Source organism: Schistocerca piceifrons, chromosome 5 (assembly GCF_021461385.2).
Source record: "Schistocerca piceifrons isolate TAMUIC-IGC-003096 chromosome 5, iqSchPice1.1, whole genome shotgun sequence".
NCBI classification, from domain to species: domain Eukaryota; kingdom Metazoa; phylum Arthropoda; class Insecta; order Orthoptera; family Acrididae; genus Schistocerca; species Schistocerca piceifrons.
The window spans coordinates 136,995,040-137,016,709 of record NC_060142.1 but is presented as its reverse complement, the minus strand read 5'-3'; the positions used below and the strand labels follow the sequence as shown (position 1 = coordinate 137,016,709).

Genomic DNA, 21,670 nt, shown 5'->3' with positions numbered 1-21,670 from the left:
CCGACAGCCAGCTGATCGTCATCTGACACATCCTTAATTTTCTTATCCATTCTTGTGTTGTTATACTTGTCTCCAACTTGAGTAGTGGCTAAGCTGCCACTCCTCAATGATTCTTGAAATTCTGATGTATTGATATTTATCATCTCCCTTTTTTGATCACAAGGCTTCCAAAGCTCTAGTATACTGCGTCTACTATACTGCATCTCCTATTTTCTCCATATCAGTTTCCACTTGTTCCTGAATCACTTCATCACACAAGTCCTATCCGTCATGGGTACCATTACTGTGCTCTTTCCTCTTATGCGCTCTTTACTCCTCGCTTAGCCGTGGAATTTCTATTACACGCTTCACGTTGCCAATCTTGGTTTTCATTTCACCGGAGGTTGTTTTGACTTACATATAGGCTGCATCAGTCATTGTGGCGAGCATTTCTTTTTCGATATCTTCACGTTTTTCCTGCTGCCATTTTGCCTTGGCTTCCTTGAACTCATTCATTTCATTCCTGAGTGTCTTACATTTCTGTATTTGTATTCGTAAATTTCCGTGAGGAGTTCTGTACTTTTTCATTCACCGATCAGTTGTAAAATTTCTTCTGCTGCCTAAGATTACTTTGCTATTCGTTGGCAAAAATGTTTATTAACCTGGCTAACATGTTTGGTCCTTTTCTTAAAATACGGCTGTATCGGAGAAATTATTATGTTCCGAGAGAACAGAAAGTCTGCCTTTACGGAAACCTCTGACCTGTTAATAGATATTACTTTTTAAAGATAAGCTAGAGGAAGTCGGAATAACATGATACTTGCATGGTATTTGTTCATGTAGCAGAATAAAATTTGGCCTACACTTCAAAAGGGTAGCTGGGCAACCGAAAGATAACGGACTGATGAAAACAAAATGACAAAGGATAACGAGGCTATTACTCTTGTAAAGTTTCCGTATTCCTGAAATTACAGTTCAGTACTCGATGATGCACAATGGAAAAGAACTACAAAAGCGTCTGGGGCTGGAGGAAATATAATAAGCGAGATTTCTGAAGCTTTCGCTATAGTTATGTGTTGGTGCCACGCTCAAGTCAAAAGGAAACGCCGGAAAATCAGCTCGTCTTAGGAACGACGCCAATGACAAATAAGCCGTCGTAGAAATTAAATTTCGACTTTCAGAAGAGGCAAATGCGGAATTACAACGAATATTTGGGCCGCTGGAGTTGAACAGAGCAGAACTGAGTAAGAAATTTAATTAAATTCTTCATTTGCGCCAATTCTCCCTTTTCACGGCCAAGCGTGACGTGCAAATCAGATTCCATGCACTAATTAGTCTGCCCCTTTCGGCAGAAACAGTGTTCCTGCAGCTTTATCACAGACATATACGTCATAATAAAAGATCTGTGAAAGGAAATAGCGAAACCAGTATGTACAGAGGTACGTCAATTTATGTTCCTGTTCGCAGGTTAATGGCGGGTATATGGCATCCGGTAGCTGCGTACACATTTGCATCGAGAGGACGCATAGCAGCGTCGCTAGCACACCCGACACGGTCGTAGGTTTCAATATTTCCTTTTAACTCAACGCCAAAGCTGGTAACGAGGCATTAATTTTAGTAAGGGGAGAGACGTCCGTTCCATATGAGCGCTTATAATCATGTTTTAATCAAGCCAATAATGAATTCAGAATGGACCCTTTGCAGTAACGACAATACTACACCCGTGGTTCCTGACAATAAAAGTGAATTGGAGGATGGACGAGGTGTGGACAGAGCAAGGTTATATGAGGCTTCCTTGCTGGATGCCTACGGTGTTATCTTGTTCCCTTCCTTTCGATTCATTTTTCCGTAGTAATGTCACACCCATAGACAATCATAAATACTGAGGTAAATGTTAAGTTTTTTACACCAAATGTTCAATATTATTTATTTAATACACTGGCTATGGTTCGGGTGTTTATGCTTAGGTTGTTACTTCCAACGTACTTCACGTGTTTGCAGTCCAACGACCATTTACATTCGTTGATGGTAAAGGTCTTATTATTCTGATCCCACGAGATTTTAGACAGGAGAGCTAATGTTCCGCATGCGTGCATCCTTCTGACATCAGGTCACGCTCAGTTACCAGACAGAAAAACAGAAATTACTGCCAGCAATTGTTGTTTTGGCACCATTACTCGCCTACTCATATGTACATCTCGAAATCTTTATTAGATGTACGCAGTCTTAGTGCACTTACAGGGCAAGGAAAAAGGATCTATCCCAGGTAACATGAAATGGGACAATCATTGATTACACACATACCCCCCCCCCCACACACACACACAAATAAAACTCAGCTTTCAATACGTCCAATTAAAAAAAAAAAAAAAAAAAAAAAAAAAATAGTCCATGCATTTAATTTCTACAGATCACGAAGCCAGAAATTGGCGAGAAGCTGTGCCGAGGTGCTGGCTGTAGCTCTCGGTCTATTCCGTTTATTTCAGCTTCTGGAGTTGAATACAGCAGCGTTCTACGTGAGAATAGCGTGGCACATGATACAATACGTGATCAAAAGTATCCGGACACCTGGCTGAAAGTGACTAACAAGTTTGTGGCGCCCTCCATCGGTAATGCTGGAATTCAGTATGGTGTTGGCCCACCAGTAGCCTAGCTGACAGCTTCCACTCTCGCAGGAATACGTTGAATCAGGTTCTGGAAGTTTTCCTGGGGAATGGCAGCCCATTCTTCACGGTATGCTGCATTGAGAAAAGGTATCGATGTCAGTCGGTGAGGTCTGGCACGAAGTCGGCGTTCCAAAACATCCCAAAGGTGTTCTGCAGCATTCAGGTCAGTACGCTGTGCAGGCCAATCCATTACAGGGATGTTATTGTCGTAACCACTCCACCACAGGGCATGCACTAGGAACAGGTGCTCCATCGTGATGAAAGAAGCAATCGCCCTTTCCAAAGTGCTCTTCAACAGTGGGAAGCAAGAAGGTGCTTAAAACATCAATTTAGGCCTGTGCTGTGATAGTGCGACGAAAAACAGCAAGGAGTGCAAGCGCCCTCGATGAAAAAGACGACCAAACCATAACACCACCGAATTTTATTGTTGGCACTAGACACGCTGGCAGATGACGTTCACCGGGCATTCACCATACCTACAGACTGCCATCGGATCGCCACATTGTGTACCTTGATCCGTCACTCCATACAACGTTTTTCCACTATTTACGCTTCCAATGTTTACGGTCCGTAGACCAAGTGAGGCGTCGTTTGGTGTTTACTGGCCTGATGTGTGGCTTACGAGCAGACGCTTGACCATGAAATCCAAGTATTCTCATCTTCCGCGTAACTGTTGTAGCACTTGTGGATCCTGATGCAGTTTCGAATTCCTGTGTGATTGTCTGCCCAGTACACATTACAACCCTCTTCAACTGTCGGCGGTCTTTGTCGGTCAACAGACGAGGTCGCACTGTACGCTTTTGTGCTGTACGTGTCCCTTCACGTTTCCGCTTCACTATCACATCGGAAACAGTGGACCTATGGATGTTTAGGAGTATGGAAATCTCGCGTATAGACGTATGGCACAAGCGACACCCTATCACCTGACCACGATCGAAGTCCGTGAGTTCCGCGGAAAGCCCCATTCTACACTTTCACGATTGCTAATGACTCCCGAGGTCGTTGATATGGAGTACCTGGCCGTAGGTGGCAGCACAATCCACCGAATATGAAACACGTATGTTTTTGGGGGTGTTGGTTGGGTTGTTTGGGGGAAGAGACCAAACAGCGAGGTCATCGGTCTCATCGGATTAGGGAAGGACGGGGAAGGAAGTCGGCCGTGCCCTTTCAAAGGAATCACCCTGGCATTTGCCTGGAGCGATTTAGGGAAACGATGGAAAACCTAAATCAGGATGGCCGGACGCGGGATTGAACCGTCGTCCTCCCGAATGCGAACCCAGTGTGCTAACCACTGCGCCACCTCGCTCGGTTTTTGGGGGTGTCCGTATACATTTGATCACATGATGTATGTACACTGTTAGACATAAAAACTGACCATCGGCCGGCCCCTACAGAGACTATGTCCGAGTCGTTCACTTAAGGTGGCCAATAAAATCGACCGCCACTTACAACGCGAACAATATGGAAACGCTGTAAGATCCGGAAGGTCAGGAGAAAGTGTTGTGTACGAGATATTCTGGGGTTGTGTTAGCCCGTGGTCTAGTGGTAATCGTCGTGCATTCTAATCTTAAAGTCGCCCGTTCGCGTCCAACCGTATCACTCTTCTTTTCTTTTAGCACATTTCAGCCCTCGACTTAAGTTATGAGTTTCATTGAACATCGAAGATAATTCGCTTCACATTCTACCCACTAGTAATAACAAAAACTTTCAGAAACAATCCCTCAGGACAGCTCGTTGTTGCGTCGCGATCAGTGCAGTTTACGCTCGAGCGAGCATTTCCTCTCGATGCAGCAGCTTCCCTCCACCAGCCAGGCGCCACCTACCGCCTGAAATCGGGCGCCACCCAGGTGAACGAGGAGCGGCGCTGTCTGTGTATGTATTTAATTATGACTGAATTATTATTTGTTCACAGGCGCTTTCCTGCCGCCTATTGCAACTGTTTTATGAATGTTACAGCAACATGAATAGAAACATCAGATTTTCGCCATATGGAATATTCGAATTCACCTTAAATCTTCACGTTTCGAGCAATGGCAGAATATCCTTCAGTAAGAAGCCAGGTCATACCTTTCTTGTGGCAGGCGTGCCAATGACAGTGATCTCAATAACAATATTGTATAGCAAAGATACGTTGCCAACTCATCCACTGGAGAGGCTCCAAAATTGTGAATAGTGTCTGGTGAATATGATTTCAAGGTTTCGGTCCGATTAAGACAGTAAAACACAAATAAATCGTCGCAGTTATTAATTTATGATATTTCATTTGCACTCAGAGAATCGATGTATTACAAGTAATTACGCTCTATTCTCTAAACCTAGTTACAGAAATGCTAATTTCTCAGTGAAATATAATGAAGACATTCCAGCTCTTGCCAGCCACGACTTTGAGGCGCAACTATAGTCACCTCCGATGTTACTCACAGAACACATCAGCTGATATCCTTCCTGGTAATATGACTGAAACTTGTCAACAACGCAGAATATGTTCTCTGTGACCGACACCTTACTTCCTTGATGATACAGAACTATCCTGCTAAATTCATTTGATAGTATGGTGTAATTTCAGTTGAATAATGTGAGTGATTTTCTCTTGATATGTGATTTAAGGATATCAGTTAATGCTTTTGAGTCCACGAGCGTCGTTCCGCACGGAAAACACAACTATTATAGTCTCTTTATGTTGCGATTTATCTGTCATAGCGGCTGCTGGGCTGATAAGTAACTCAAAGATGCCACCCTTTTTCGCTAGCTCCGAGGTAACGTGCTGGCCGGCCGGTTACAAGCTGCTTTCGTTCGCCTATCGAGACTCGCTGAAAGCTGTATTTTTAATTATTTTTTAGCAGAGCTACAAGCAGGCAGATAGAAACTCAATAAGGAAATGGTAAGACAACGCTCGAGAAAATTCGTCTTGCTACTTTCAGTACCCCTTAATGTGAGAGAGAAAACCTTATGGCCGTGCAAAATTCTTAATGCCTGTTTTGTTTTCAGCCGACATATTTTTTGTTGTTGTGAATACAAAATTTTATCTATTAACCGCCCCATTTTCATAATACTTGAGTATGATACAGGGCATGAAGTAAATAGAGACCTTTTCTAAGTCAAAAGTCGGTAATGTCCCATTAATTTGTGTTAAAATAGGCACAGTCGTCTTACAGACACTTAATACTTTATTAAAATAGACGGCCGTCGTGATGTTTCGGTAGAAAGTTGAATTTAATTTGTATTAGTAAAGTAACTATTTAATTTCTCTTTGATGATTACAGTTGTGTTCAATAAACTAATGGAAAACGCAGTTATATCAGCAACAGTATATCCTTTCACAATATCTGAAACAATATGACAAAGCTAAGGTAGTTTACAAATTCTACGCCAGTAGAAACCCACTGGTTCTAACAAATTATTAAACCTGTGTATTTTAAAGAGCATTATCGTCTAGAAATGAATTGCCTTGACGGTTGATCGATCAACAGCGGGAAGCGTAAAATTTTACGAGTATACGATCAGAGGGACAAGTGACTGAGAGATGACTTCCCTATCAGTACAAGAGCCTGATCTCCTGTGCGGCAATCTCCTGGATATTTTTGTTTCTCAAATGTGCGTTATCATGCATTACCACACATGACGTAGTTTTGTCGGTCGATATTCTTACACTGCGACCGAAAGGTATCTCAACTGTTGGCAAAAAATTCCAGCAGTGATGGACACACACTTGGGGAAGAATGAGTAGTGCAAAACACACTTTTGGAGCTATCAGATAGAAAATATTATGTTCACACCAATGTTTTCTCTAGTTTACGTCGTTTGGGGGGGGGGGCTCAACCTTTCATTTCTTGTTTGGAAGTTAACGATAAAGGCATCATAACTAGTCACTAGTAATAGTACTGCTCAATGAGCGAACTGATGACGTTCAAGCAAAACTGCAATAATAGTCACTCCGCCGGCAGGGTTGGCTGAGCGGTTCTAGGCGCTACGGTCTGGAACCGCACGACCGCTACGGTCGCAGGTTCGAATCCTGCCTTGGGCATGGATGTGTGTGATGTCCTTAGGTTAGTTAGGTTTAAGTAGTTCTAAATTCTAGGGGACTGATGACCTCAGAAGTTAAGGTCCATAGTCCTCAAAGCCATTTGAACCATTTTGAACAGTCACTCCGTTGGTTTTTGTTGTTTGGAATTAGAACATGCAGGACTCCTACACCAGACTTCTGAGTCTTGCCTGTTGAATGCAAATGTCGCATGATGGTTAAACGGTAATCCATCACTTATATCAGCAGTCTAAACTTTCTTAATGTGGAAAATCATTCATGCTAGAAATATCTTTGTTGAAACAAGAATATCTGTCTGTTGTGTATATTTCCCAAAATCACACGCTCCACAAACAGTTCAAATCTTTCGAGCTGCCTCCTCTGCACACACCCCTCGGTTATACCTAAAGTATGTACTGTGTTGCAGAAGTTTCACCTTTTTCCACTTGAGACCAAATTTTACAACGATTAACCCCAGTTCATTATTTTAAAGTAAGCAAAATCCCATGCTTGGCTGCAAGATGATAACTAGAACTTCAAATTCGAAAATGACAGTTGATACATACACTGACAGCTTTGTGCCGCGTTCACCTGGGCAGCGCCGGATTTCAGGCGGCGGGTGGCGTCTGGCTGATGGCGACGCAGCCACGAACTGTCCTGCGGAATTGTTTTTGTTATTACTAGTGGTTAGTATGTCAAACGTATTATCTTCGATGTTACATCAGATTCGTAACTTTAGACGAGGGCCGAAATGTGGTAAAAAAAAAAATAAAAAAGAGAGAGAGAGAGAGGAGAGAGAGAGAGAGAGAGAGAGAGATACGGTTGGACGCGAACACACGACTATAAGTTTAGAATGCAATACGATTACCCCTTTTTTATTTTTTGTTTTGTTTTGTTCTGTAATGTTCGTTGCATTTGGTCTGGGCAGACGTCATAGGACATCCGTTCAAGTTGATCGCTGATTCCTTTACTCAGTTTTATATTACAGAGGGCTAAAACAACCCCATAATATCTCGTAAGTACATAGCACTTCCTCCTGACACTTCTGTATCTCACAGCGTTACCAGATTGTGCAGATGGCCGGACTTTGCGTTGTCAGAGACGGTCGGTTTTATTGGCCACCTTAAGTGACCGACTCGGCCTTATTCTCTGTGGCGGCCAGCCGGCGGCCAGTTTTTATGTCTAAAACTGTACTTCAGTCTCCCTGTTGCCGAAATCGGATCTAACATCAGAGCTGTTTCTTTTTCTAATTAGATTCACTGCTTCGTGTTCAAGTCCTCTCAACTCAGTAAACTAGTTGACAAAGTCGGTAACTGAACCCGAGGGCCAGTCAGGTAACAACCGCTAAACTTTGAAAGTGGATCACTGTTGACTTTACATATTCTTTGTTTAAATGTAATATAAGAAACACTGAAAACTTTGAATAATACCGTACTAAAATTTTCGTAGCAAAATAGTTCAGGAGTGAACGGCCGGGTGTCACTGCACAAAGTGGACAATATTTCGGCAAGCGACCACATTGCCATCATGAAGCGTTCAGTACATTAGCTCACCTCCTGATAGTAACGTGATCACCTAACGAAAAATGTTGATCGTTGGACAATGACAGCCCTCGTTCATCTGCGAATTAATTCGTCATGAGCTATGCTGGGAGAAGTTGAAGAATAACACACTAAAATGTGCATCTTCAGGACACTACCTACGTCTTAAACTGACCAGTATGAGCTACCCTAGGTTTCCGGCCGGCCGGTGATGATGTGCTTTGGTGGGAACATAATGTCATATTCCTGTATTTTGAAAAATTTCTGGTCGTAAGTACAACAGCTGCTTCTTTTCTGACCAGTTCAACTAGCGCAAACAAAATCACAATCCATTAACTAGATGAATATCACACTGAAAATAGCTCAGCTTTATATGCAAGTACAAGCATTCGGTAGCATTGGTGTTTGTGGGATGATCTTACGCATAAGAGTGCGGGGATGCGAGGGAGGCATCGAATGATAACAGGTATCATCACATAGTCCACACATTGCTAACAGCACCAGGAATGTCTCCGGGAAGATAGACCCCATACGAAAAATGTAACAATGATATCACATTCTATAACACCATAAGAAAGTGCAGAAAGTTTTACGATAGTAGTGGTCAGAAACTACATTTCATCTTCTCACTTCCTACCACATATTTTCTGGTTATGAGAATTTATTTCAGCATTGAATGTGGAAAACTTTGCTCATATTAAAGTCTACTACCACGATAGTTTCTTATGTGTACTGTTAATTTATATCTATACAGTACAGTGAATAATTTTCTGAATGTGTTGATCTGTTATTAGAGAACGCAAGATGAAATTCACTATATTATTCAGATGTTTTGGCTCTCCGGGAACCGCAGTGAGAAAGATGTAAATTAAGAACGGCAACAGAAAAAAAGGACGATTATTTCCTGAAATTGAACTGAAAGCAACTGATACGGAGTACAGTGTTTTAAATATTACTTTGTTACTACGCTATAAGTTTCCGACGGTTATGTAGTAACTAACGCAGTGGGCTTTCAAATGTGACATGAAGCACATTTTGTTAGTAGTCACTGTCAAAATTCAAAGGCCGAAATGTTCACAGATACCAATATTACTGTTATAGAAACAGTTCGAATGGAATATGTTTGTTAATCAATCCTAGAACACCTAAATTATTTGAACACCCGAAAATTCATGAAATATCAGTTCCTGTCCGTCCAGTCAATGAAAAAATAGATAGTTTCGCATAGGTGTTTAGCAAAGAACTATATAACGTCCTAAGAAAACTACACACTTGTAATAAACAATATACAACAAAAAAATTCTAGATTATTAAAACAAAATGTAAGAGGCATACAATTTTGCTCATTGCTAAAACACACTATATTAAAATTTTCATTCCAGACGCAACACAATCTTCGAACACTAATACACTCCAGATGAACAAAACCTATCATGTATTGAAATACAGGCATGTATAAAATTCAGTGTTAAATATGTGACAAATTCTATATATGGCAAAGTGGACGGAATTTCGATATTCGACACGGAGAACATATTAGAGAGAGCGACAATAACCCATCAACTTTCTTCCACCACTTTTGATACACACTTACATAGCAGACATGTAAGAATAAAAAACACGTGGAAAATGTTGTAAACCTCGTGCACTATAACACTATCTGGAATAACCAATTAAAAAAAAAACAGTACATTCAACCGCGTATCAGCGTAGAACGACGTAAACCCGAATCATATAAGCAATATAACATTTCTGGTAAAAAAAAAGGATATGACCTACAGAATACCATAGACCCAAACAGCCTGTAACCATACAACAATACAGTTGTCAAGTAACGTTTTCATGAAATAAACTTTCGTAATTCGATGATTACAGAAATAACTCCTCCAGCTAAGTTTAACACCTGCTGTAGCTCCACCAACATCAAAGGAACAAATTTATACAGTAGTGATAGCAACTGAGACATTGACGTCATATGAATATAAAGACCACCTGATGTACGTAGCAAAGCATAATTCTATAATACGTTAAATCAGCTATTTAAAAATCTGAAATGTTATACCAAACTAAGTACTTTCCACAGATAACCTGAAGATGGTAATCACGGGCGAAGTAGGCCTATTGTAATAGAAAACATAATGTCCTTATATGACGCTGTGAGTCCAGACGAGTACAAAATTTAATATAGTAACAAACCGAATAAATTATAATTGCACCGTTACCCTGTAACAAGTTACTTTAGGCCATAGGTCGCTTACACCAATATCCTTAGAAAATGTCCTTGAACAGCTTCCGAGATTTTGTCGGTGTATTTCGGCTGCACTGTGTGTAACATGAACGATGCTTGAGTGATTATTTTCCAGTGCGAATCTCTTACGGTGTGGTCGCTTCCCGCTGCTATTGACAATTCCACCTGTTGCAGTGCCCATATACCAGGGAGAGGTGCTGAAGTTGACCAAGGTGTCCCGCTCAGAGATGGGGGCGTACCTGTGCATCGCGTCCAACGGCGTACCCCCGTCTGTCAGCAAGCGAGTCATGGTCAACGTGCACTGTGAGTATGTGTGTCTATCACTTGTACCACCCTACCATCCGTAGCATATATACACCAACGGTTTCGCAACACCAAAAAATAATTAATGTACAGTAATGAAATTTCGGGAATACTTTTGTCTAGGTATTTTAGTGATTAACATTGCAAGATCACAGGTTAATGGAAGAGTGAGATAAGCCACTGCAATGTGAAATGCAGGTACAGTAATAAACGGTGTAAACGCCTTGATGTCGAATGCAAGCATGCAAACGGCATGCACTGTGTTGTATAGGTAATAGTTTTGTAGGTGCCTGTGGCAAAACACCCTTCGGAAATACGTTCATGAATGGCAGCACGATAGGTGGAATCACCAGACTGATGTACTCTTTAGCAGTCAGGATGCGTGGGAGAACCAAGACAGTGTTCCTGGTATCTTTAGGTTCAGTGGGTCTATAACGCAGACTTGTTGTGTGCAGGGCTTCAACTTACCTCCTTTTAACCAACATACGACCATTACTGGCACCGAGGCCGAACGAGCTCTTATCAATCAACACAACAAACCTCTCTCCTGCCCACCAATGAGCTTCCGCTTGCTACGACTGAAGTCGCAAACGATAGCGGTTAGGGATACAGACTGTCTGGCTGCCCTTGAAGTAACCGATTTGTAACAGTTCGTTGTGTCACTGTGGCGCCAGCTGCTGCTCAAATTGCTTCTCCAGATGCAGCAGGATGCGGCAGAGACATACGACGAACAGGATGGTCTTCCCTCTCGGTAGTGCCACGTGGCCGTTCATTGCCCGATCTCCTTGCTACCGTACATTCTCGTAACCACCTCTACCAGCATTCATGCACAGTGGCTGCATTCCTGCCAAGTCTTTCTGCAGTACTGCAGAAGAAACATCCAGCTGCCCGTAGCATTGTCATACGACGTCGTTCGAAGTCACTGAGGTGTTGATAACAGCGTCTTTGTCTTCTTAAAGACATTGTCGACTAACATCAACTTACCCCGTCCAGTCCTGATGATAACTAACGCTAATGACTGTTGCAGCATGTATTTGAAGCTAACGACGTTTGCATCCTCATACTGGCGCTACTAGCGCCACTCTTATGCGACTGGTGCGAAATTTGAATATACATCATTATTCAGATGTAGAAACACGTCTACCAATTTTGGTAGACGTGTTTATATATATATATATATATATATAGTTTACCTCAGACAGGATGCTCGGGATTTAAAAACAGTGCCTTAATATGTTGCTTCAGGAACTGATTGTTACAAGTATACTATTCCATTAAGTTTCGGCTGCACACCCCAAACTTAATGGAACAGTCTTTGCGCCGCCAAAACCTGAAGATTCACATCAAGTATACTATTGTTTGATTAGACATACTTTTTTTCTGCTACTTCAAATATATTGCTTGTACCTAGCAACCGGTCTCAGATAATCTCCTCTACAGTCCAGAACGTTCCAGATACTTTTTAACGCACGTGAAGAAAATTTAGACGAGACAACTGCTTGCCATTTGACAATTAAAAGAGTACAGTAAGTGATCGTCAGTGTGAGATGAATAATTTACTATATATCACATAAGCACAACTGTAAATACTAGTTTGCCACATATGAAATTAAAAAAAATATTTTGTCAGCTGTAAAATCTCATCATATAATCTCAACTTTCACAAAAGGTTTTGACGACACACCAAAACTGCTGCACACCAATTATATATTCGATTTGTCTGCTTTATCCTTCTCTTGATCCACTTCATACAAAAATGTAGGTGGACCGTTTCCTTTGATATGATTAAGTTTCCAGTTTGTACAGCACTTAAGTCATTATTGAAAAAGTAGTGAATGTGTTTCAGCATAATACTTTAATGTGATTTGTTGTAGCGGTCACCAGACCGAAGACTGGTTTATTGCACTTTTACCTCCAAGTTACTACTGCAAACCATATTCATTGGAATATGATTATTGTATTCATGCCTTGATCTCATTCTACGACTTTTATCCCCCACATCTTTCCCCAAACTGGTGAGTCTTTCGTACCTCGGAATATAACGTACCAACCGATCCTTCTTTTAGTCAACTTGTGTCATAAATTTCTTCTTCATAATTCGACCCAATTCCATCTCATTAGTTACTCTATCTACCTCTGCAATCTTCAGTATCATTCTGCAGCAAATCTTTTCAAGAGCCTCTTACCTCTTCTTATCTGAACTGCTTATCGTCCATTTTTTACTTCAGTACAAAGCTACCCTCGCCCTCCCCAAGAAATAGCCATGAGAAACGATTCCGTAACACTTAAAATGATGTTAAATATTAAAAAATTCATTTTTGACAAAACACTTTTCATGCTAAAGGCAGTCCCCAGTTTACATCATCCCTACATCGGCCATCGCCGATTATTCTTGTGCCCAGATAGCAAAACTCATGTGCCACTTTTGGTGTGTAATTTCCCAGTCTACTTTCTTCAGCGACGTCTGAATTACTCAACTACATTCCTTTACTCTTGTTTCACTTCTGTTTATGTTCGTCTGTTCAGCAGAGTCCTTCGCCATCTGTGACAGGATTACATTGTCAGTGATAAATCTCAAAGTTTTATTTTTTGTCCCTGAACTTTTATTCATTCTCCAAATCTGTCCTAAGATTATTTTACTGCTTTCACCCTTTCATGTTGAATGACATCCCCACACTCGTCTTAACCACTGCTTCCCCTTTCATATCTTTCGACTTGTGTGACTTGTGTATGTACGCGTTGTAAATGCCCTTCCGTTCTCTGTGTTTTGTCCCTGTTACCTTTAGAATATCGTTGAGTCAGTTCCAGTGAAATACTGCAAGAAGCTTTCTCTGAATCTATAAAAATTATAAATCTAGGTTTGCTTTTCTTACATCTGCATTCTACGATAAGTTGTTGGGTCAATTTTGTCTCACGTGTTCCTACATTCCTCCGTAATCTATGCTGATTTCCCACGAGGTCGTCTTCTACTGGTTTCATCGTTCTTGTGTAAATAATTCGTTTCAGTATATTGCGAACATGACTAATTAAAGGGAATTATGAACATCAGTTTCTGTTAAGTGTGCCTCAGTTGCTTTAATAAATTTCCCAACCGTTGGTTCAGAGACTGCGTGTACTACAGAGAAGACTAGGACGATTTGGCACACATTTAAACTATCTTAACAGAGTAGTTGAGTTGGGCAGTGAGAACTCGTCGGTTCATAGCTAACTAGCCTCTACATGTAAAGAAAGCTTTGATATGTATGGACGCACCATAGAATTTGATTAGTATTCTCGTGAACAGAATGGATCTGAAAATGGATTGTTTGTAGATGCAATACGGAATAATTTGAAAAATGCGTTTCTTGTTTCCGCACTGTTAAACAGGTTGTCACTTGCACTATATTTTCTTGATTGAGTGCTTTCGGTTTCTTTTTAAGTCAGCTTCGACGTTAAAAATACTCGGTTGCAATTTCGTTATACGGCACTCCATGTCCGTACTTCTGATAACGCATACGCAAAGACATTACAATTTCTTATTGGCAGTTCGGTAAATACACTGCAAAAAAGTATTGTTTCGCTTTCCCTTACTGTGTTACACACGGATATGGTCCTGCACTTTTTATAGCCCACGAAGACACCACCACGAAACGTGTCGCAATTCTCGAATTCGACATGCAATGTTTGCAGATATGTTGATGAAGATGTACAGTTAATACCTTCGTTCGCCCAAATTACTTAACGACCCGTTTATTTAGATGTCGAACAACAGGAGCAAGTTGAATGAGTAGAGACGTCTATTCAGGACCGTTTCGTCTGTAGATACTGAAACATAAAATAATGGTTGAATTTCTTGTTGCCAACACGCTAGTAGTGAATGCCTGAAACGCTGTTGACCTGTGTTTCAGTCCACCCAGTGATTCAGGTGCCGAACCAGCTGGTTGGTGCGCCGCTGGGCACTGACGTCACTCTGGAGTGCAACGTGGAAGCCTCTCCGACGTCTATCAACTACTGGGTGAGGGACACTGGTAAGTGCTGCAGCTGTCACCATCTGTCACTGTTACCTATTATCATGTGAAATTACATTTGTTAGTTGGGATCAAAACGTACGATTCAGCGGTATGCCTCCATTTCAGACTATTTTTTCTGCACATTTTTCCGCACGCTATGTGGCAAAGCCACCGATGTTTCAGGCCACAATTGCAGGCAATTTTCATCAGGTTTGTGCTTCACATAAACAGGATATTTCAAAAAATGTGTCTCATATTCCTGCAGATGATAGTATTGGTCAAATCGAGAAGCAATATTCATCTTCTCTGCATATAAAAGGTAATGTACTGATTGACTAAGTCATCGTCGCGCAGCCCATATAGCTGAGGATAGGAACTTGAAATTTGGAGAAGGTGTAGATCTTGCACTGCAGGCGTCGTTTAAGAAGGGAAATTCCGACTCTAAGAGGTGAATGAGGTTTTTTATGAAAAAGTTTTATTGTGAAACCGTTTTTGAAGTTAAACCTACGAAAATTTAAAATTGACTTCTCAGTTGGAAATAAGAAAAGTCATGTTTCACTGTTTCTGGAAATTTAACCACTATCGGGATGAAACGGGGGAATGAAACTATTTATAGAAATATTTCATTGTGCGAGCATCTTCGAGGTTAAACCTATGTCTTTGTAGGTGGTCGGGAGATTAACTTAAGAAAAATTCGAGTCAAAATAATCTTCCGCCCACATACAAAGACGTGGGTCCCTCTCGGTTCGGCACAGGACCATCTCAGACTGCGGCAGGCTGGAATCTACAGAACACTTGCGAGTGCGGCAAAGCCTACACTGGTCAGACAACGCACACAGTACGTGAAGGACGCGTTGAACATGGTCGCCACACACGCCTTTCGCAGCCCAGTAAGTCAGCCATAGCCTAGTATTTTATCTCCACAGAACATTCCATAGATTACTGTTGCTATGAAATCTTGGCCTCGACGAGATCCTACTGGAATGCAGTTATTAAGAAGTCGATGGAAATACGTTTAGCGGTGTACCTTATTTATCGTGGTGGAGGCTTTCAACTGAATGTGTCTTGGGAATCTATGATTTTTTAATGTCTTCAGGAAGAAAATATTTTATGACCAGTGAAACGTCTAGTGACATTTAATTTTATCCATTTTCATATTTGAATTTTAATTCCGCGCGTGCGCATTGTGACAGAGAGCACACATGTAGTATCTCGTTACGCATGACCCTGCGCAGCGTAGGTGGAGCAATATTCGAACTGGGCGCGTAACTTGATAGGGGCCGCTAATCTAGTGGTAGTGTTCGCGTATGCGTCTTCGCGCCATTTTTTTATTTTTATTCTTTTAAGAAATGCGAACTAGCAATCCCCAAAGCAAAACACTCACCTGAAAATGGCGGAATGGTTGTCAGCCGAAGTATCGTGCCAAGAAGTCGACGTTTTCCGTCTGCAATTCCGAAACTTCATGGAATACTTGATATACTGTCTGAAACCAATCAGTTCATCGCTAGCACCGAGGCTAGAAAGTTAGGTGTGATAATTCATACGTCTTTACGCTATGCAAGCGGGTCATCGAGCCTCTACAGCATAGCCTCTGAATGTGTTCAAATGGTTCAAATGGCTCTGAGCACTATGGGACTCAACTGCTGTGGTTATCAGTAACAGTCGCACGGTTCCGGACTGCGCGCCTAGAACTCTGAATGTGTCACCAGCCGTCCTTGCATCTGTAAGTATGCCTCCGTGATGTCCCGTACATGTGTCAGCAACGAAGCTATAAGCAAACGATACGATGTTGAGTAATTAGGTTCAGCTGACCTATTGATGTGCCTTCCTACACTTTCGGATTTAGTCTTGAAATTATAAAAATGTTAGTTGACCAGAAGAATTGATGAACCGAGCGTAATATTTAACAGTAGTGGCGCTGTTATCCGCGAATTCCTCACGATGTCTTAGCAACCATTACACACGGGCCCGCCCGATTGGCCGTGCGGTCTAACGCACGGCTTTCCGGGCGGAAAGGAGCGCCGGTCCCCAGCACGAATCCGCCCGGCGGATTTGAGTCGACGTCCGGTGAGCCAGCCAGCCTGTGGATGCTTTTTAGGCGGTTTTCCATCTGCCTCGGCAAATGCGGGCTGGTTTCCCTTATTCCGCCTCAGCTACACTATGTCGACGATTGCTGCGGAAACAAATTCTCCATGTACGCATACACCACCATTACTCTACCACGCAAACATAGGGGTTACACTCGTCTGGTGTGAGACGTTCCCTGGGGGGTCCACCGGGGGCCGAAATGCACAGTAACCCTGGGTTCGGCGTGAGGCGGCAGAGGGGTGGACTGCGGTAGTCGTCGTGGGGTTGTGGACCACTGCGGCTGCGGCGGGGACGGAGCCTCTCCGCCGTTTCTAGGTCTCCGGTTAACATACCATGTCATAACATAACATAACTATTGCACAAAAAAGGACAGAGTCATGAATCCGTAAGCCCGAAGATTAAAATACGCCATCGAAAACAACCAGTAGCTGATGAGACAAAAACAAGTAATGTTTTTAGCAGCGGTAACCCACTGTCCCCAAGTCATCACAAGGCAGCTTCAATTTGCGAGTTGGCACAGACAGAGTGGTGTACTGCTAATGCCACATTCCAATGCAATCAGTTCTTTACTCAATGCGTTCCATCGATAGCTACATGACGTTCAAAACCGATTACAGTTCTCTGATTGGCGACCCGAAAACTGCTAACTGAAAGTGCCACTCTACCCAAGATTTTGTTTCTGGATGAATTGTCACTATCCCCTCCCTTCACCTCTCTCCCCAGATAGATGCGCGCGTTAGCAAACGGCATATGAGACTCGGGGAGACTTCTGACTGCATACTGCAAGTTAAACACCTCATTCGGCTGTAGATGCACTCTATACCTTGCATTATTTGAATAGAAGCGGAACTGCGACGCATGGAGCATACTATACCAGTAAAATGAAATTTTTTAATGGGTATAAAAAGGATTCAGTAGTTTGTGGCTCTCAAAACTCAACTATTTTCAAAAAATCATCGTTAGTATTATCACTATTTCGTAAAACTGTAATCCTGATTACATCAGTTACCAACAATTACATTTTCTTATTTCAAATACCAGCATTTACGCGTGAGACAATGTGCAGGAGGTCAAAGCTTGGGAAACGTATGTATAAACGACACCTTCCTTGTTTCTCACATAGTCCACCTACAGAACATATACTTTGTACCATCCCTCTGTGAAAGTAGAGTTTATACGTGTGTGCTTAAATATCTCAGTAAACTGCATTTTCCCACAATGGATCAGAAACTGCTTCATTCTTCATATCGCTACAAGAAACTATATAATTGTGATGACAACAAAGGAGTAATTACGTAATGGCTACTAGACTGCTGTGCGGCAATGTTCAGAACAAAGCATTGGCAGCCTTAAGTCTTCCAGTACCTACAATTTCAGGGGAAGGCGTCCAGGAATTTAGTGGTACAGAAGCAAACGGTATTGTGTACACCCTTTGTTGATTTTACAGTGGGGTTGCAGGATATGACGGAAGCAAGTGTCACTAGGGAGAGGAGTGGTGCAGAGCAAGCACGTTTTGTAATTAGTATCTACCATCAATGTAGATAGTTAGTTTTCTTTTCTGAGGAGGAGTTGTAGGTAACACTCGCAATGCACCGAGAATTACTTCATCTTTCTACAAATGTAAATAAAGTGGTGTTAGAATTAAGCGACACCAGTTGTCTCATTTACTCAGTTTTTCGAGATTTAAGACACCTACGAAAACTAAACATCATTTTTCTTCCATCATTTAAAAAATAAGAGCGTTCAAAGAAAATTCTTTTTCATTTTAAAGTTCAGTTAGGCGCTAAAGTTGTTGATGGCGGGTGAAAGGGAGGAGGGGGAGGGGTAGTGCTGCCAATATCTGATTGCACTTATGAGTGATAGTCTCAGAAAGACTGGGAGTCACTGCACTATACGCTGTCAATGACCTGCCTTAGAGAACAGAAAAGCTCAGATGATATAGTGGACCAGCTGAGGTGCTTTATTGTGCGTGCGTGTTCATCATACCAGGAACTTATACGTGCCGTCCTACGAACACGGCTGTCATCCTCCTGGAGGACACGAGTGTACACAGCATACTCTGTACTAGCAGTAGTAGTAGCTCTGATACGATAAGGTGCCAGAACATACTCTATAGTAGTAGTAGTAGTAACTCTGATATGATTAGACGCCAGGACACGGGCTGCTGAAGGCGAAAGACCAAACCCGAGTCGAGGATACAGCAAAAATATATATTTTTTCTTTTATATGTCGATAGACAATACTCTGGTAGCATGCATAGAACAATTAGGCAACTTATAGTTTATAGGGAAGCTCACCAATGCGAGGAGTACAACCGAGATTCAGAACAACAGATAGACTTTAACTAAGGCAACGATTTCATTTGAAACAAATAATCAAAATATAACTGTTCAGGCAGGCTCACCAGTGTAAATAGTAAAGCAGAGAATAAGAACAAACGATCACAGAGAGTTAGCTTAAAGCAAAATTTAACTTGAAAGTGTTTAGCAATACACGATTTTAAGAATCTCAGCAATTTGATTAGTGAAACAGACTCAAAACAAACGTTTGGAGAAACTTCAAGCAAAGAAAATTTTGACTATAAGTTTAAAAATACAGAAAGTTTGCCAGTGCAAAAAACTGAGAACTTCTCGATAACTGAAAATAAATGTGAAAACAAATTTGATAGTTTTTCTTTCGATTTTAATAACATTCTTCCCCTAGTTGCCTTGACCTCGGGCTATACGCGGAACGAATTCAGCAACGTTACACAAATAGTTTGAGGAGATCTAAAAAAATCAAAATATTTTTGGTACATCGTACTCTGCGAGTTAACACGTGATTAAGACCTATACTTAACCTTAACACTACCTCTAAGAGAGCATAAAGATAACGTCAAACCTTAGTTTAAACCAGTGCTTAAAAAAGTGGACCACAATTCTTAGTGAGTCTCCTTTAAAGGGTGGATAAAATTCTTTTCCAAATTTTAATTTCAGTTGTATTGTATTGTATTGTATGTTAACCGGAGACCTAGAAACGACGGAGAGGTTCCGTCCCTGCCGCAGCCGCAGTGGTCCACAACCCCACGATGACTACCGCAGTCCACTTCACCCCTCCGCCACCCCACACCGAACCCAGGGTTATTGCGCGGTTCGGCCCCCGGTGGACCCTCCAGGGAACGTCTCACACCAGACGAGTGTAAACGCAAATGTTTGCGTGGTAGAGTAATGGTGGTGTGCGCGTACGCGGAGAACTTGTTTGCGCAGCAATCGCCGACATAGTGTAACTGAGTCGGAATAAGGGGAACCAGGCCGCATTCGCCGAGCCAGATGGAAAACCGCCTGAAAACCATCCACAGACTGACCGGTTCACCGGACCTCGACACAAATCCGCAGGGCGGATTCGTGCCGGGGACCAGGCACTCCTTCCCGCCCGGACAACCGTTCCGTTAGACCGCACGGCCAACCGGGCAGGCTAATTTCAGTTACTCTAAACTGTAATAACTGGGTCAACAAAAATAGTAAGTTTCACCGTGAGGTGGCTTTTAAAATGAATAAACCTTTTCCAAAGCTTAAGACAATTACCAAGAGCGAACTAAACCTTTAAATTAATGTCCACTATTTGAACAATAGAATGGTTACACTTGGGCCATCTTTAACGACTAGTAAAAACCTTTCAGACCTTAAATAAATTCTCATTACTAAGGTTGCACTGAGACACTCTCGAAGGGCGAACACTTTAACTTCCAGATCCCCCTCAATTCAAAGGCACTAGTCCCGGAATTACACTTATGAACAATTATTTAACAAGCCGACAGTTTCGTAGAACGTGACATGCTGGACGGGACTAAAAACGCCGGCGCATTCGAGCCAAATCAAATAACATCTACACCGACGTTGTGTAGGAAAACACAGTGCACTGTGGACATGGAAGCTTTAATAGCAACTGCTGAATGGCAGAACCCAGGAACAATTTTCCAACCAAATAAGGGTAGTAGTCGGCAGAGCCGCCCACACCGGCTCTGTACTGCAAACAATACCGTTCAGACAGTGCACACTGCCAAGACGACAACCAGTTCCGCCATACGACACACATCTCCTGCGAGGCGTTCCGACAACAGCTACCAGCTCCAAGTGACTGGTACCGCTCGTTCGCACCCCTCGCCCGCGACTCCCCACCAAGGCCCCCTGCTCCTTTACACACGCTGCCGTTCTGCTGGCAGCTCGCGTTGGACTGTCCGTGTCGCTCGTGAACACCGGCTGTCCAAGAGCTCCCTTTCCCGACTCCGTCTACAAATTCGCGATCGCCCGTTTTAAGAACCAGCGAGACCCAAGAGATCACTCAACAACAGTACCCCTACGTTAAACCCTCTGGCCAACTATACGTGCGCTATGCACAATGAACGCATGTATCAGATTCAACCTGAAGATGCAGAGGTGAGAACAATAAGTGGTCACAAAGAGCGTTGAAATTTTAATTCTTGCTCATTTTCACGTTGTCCTGCGTGAGTGAGTCGAGGTAGAGCTACGAAAACCACGGCAAAAACATTAGAAAAACCCTTCTGGCCTAGCCTACACCCTCCAAATACTGAGAGGTAAACGCATCACGTGTCTTTTGGCGCACTCGGCACCTGGCATGATTTGGAAAGAGGCCAAATCGAAGCTCGTTGGATCATGCCCTAAGCTTCCAGTGAGCTGTTGTGCATTTTCTGTGTTGATTGGTTCCTAAGAGATGTGCAGCAGTCAGTGCCGCTGCGAGCCACAGACTACTGCGAGATATCCGCCTCCAAACGTTGATTTCATGCCGTCTTCTTCACAACGCTCGCTATGAAACGGACTGAGTTGCATCTGAATCGA

The 21,670-nt window shown here is 42.4% G+C and overlaps 1 protein-coding gene across 1 annotated transcript in view; it reads left to right on the top strand.

Moving 5' to 3' along the window:
* The window catches only part of LOC124798807 (lachesin-like), a 195,914-nt gene that overhangs the window by 154,886 nt on the left and 19,358 nt on the right, over window positions 1-21,670 (top strand). Inside the window, exons 6-7 of the mRNA XM_047262337.1 lie at window positions 10,630-10,758; window positions 14,646-14,765. Coding sequence (XP_047118293.1) covers window positions 10,630-10,758; window positions 14,646-14,765 — 249 coding nt within the window. The remainder of the gene's footprint in view (window positions 1-10,629; window positions 10,759-14,645; window positions 14,766-21,670) is intronic.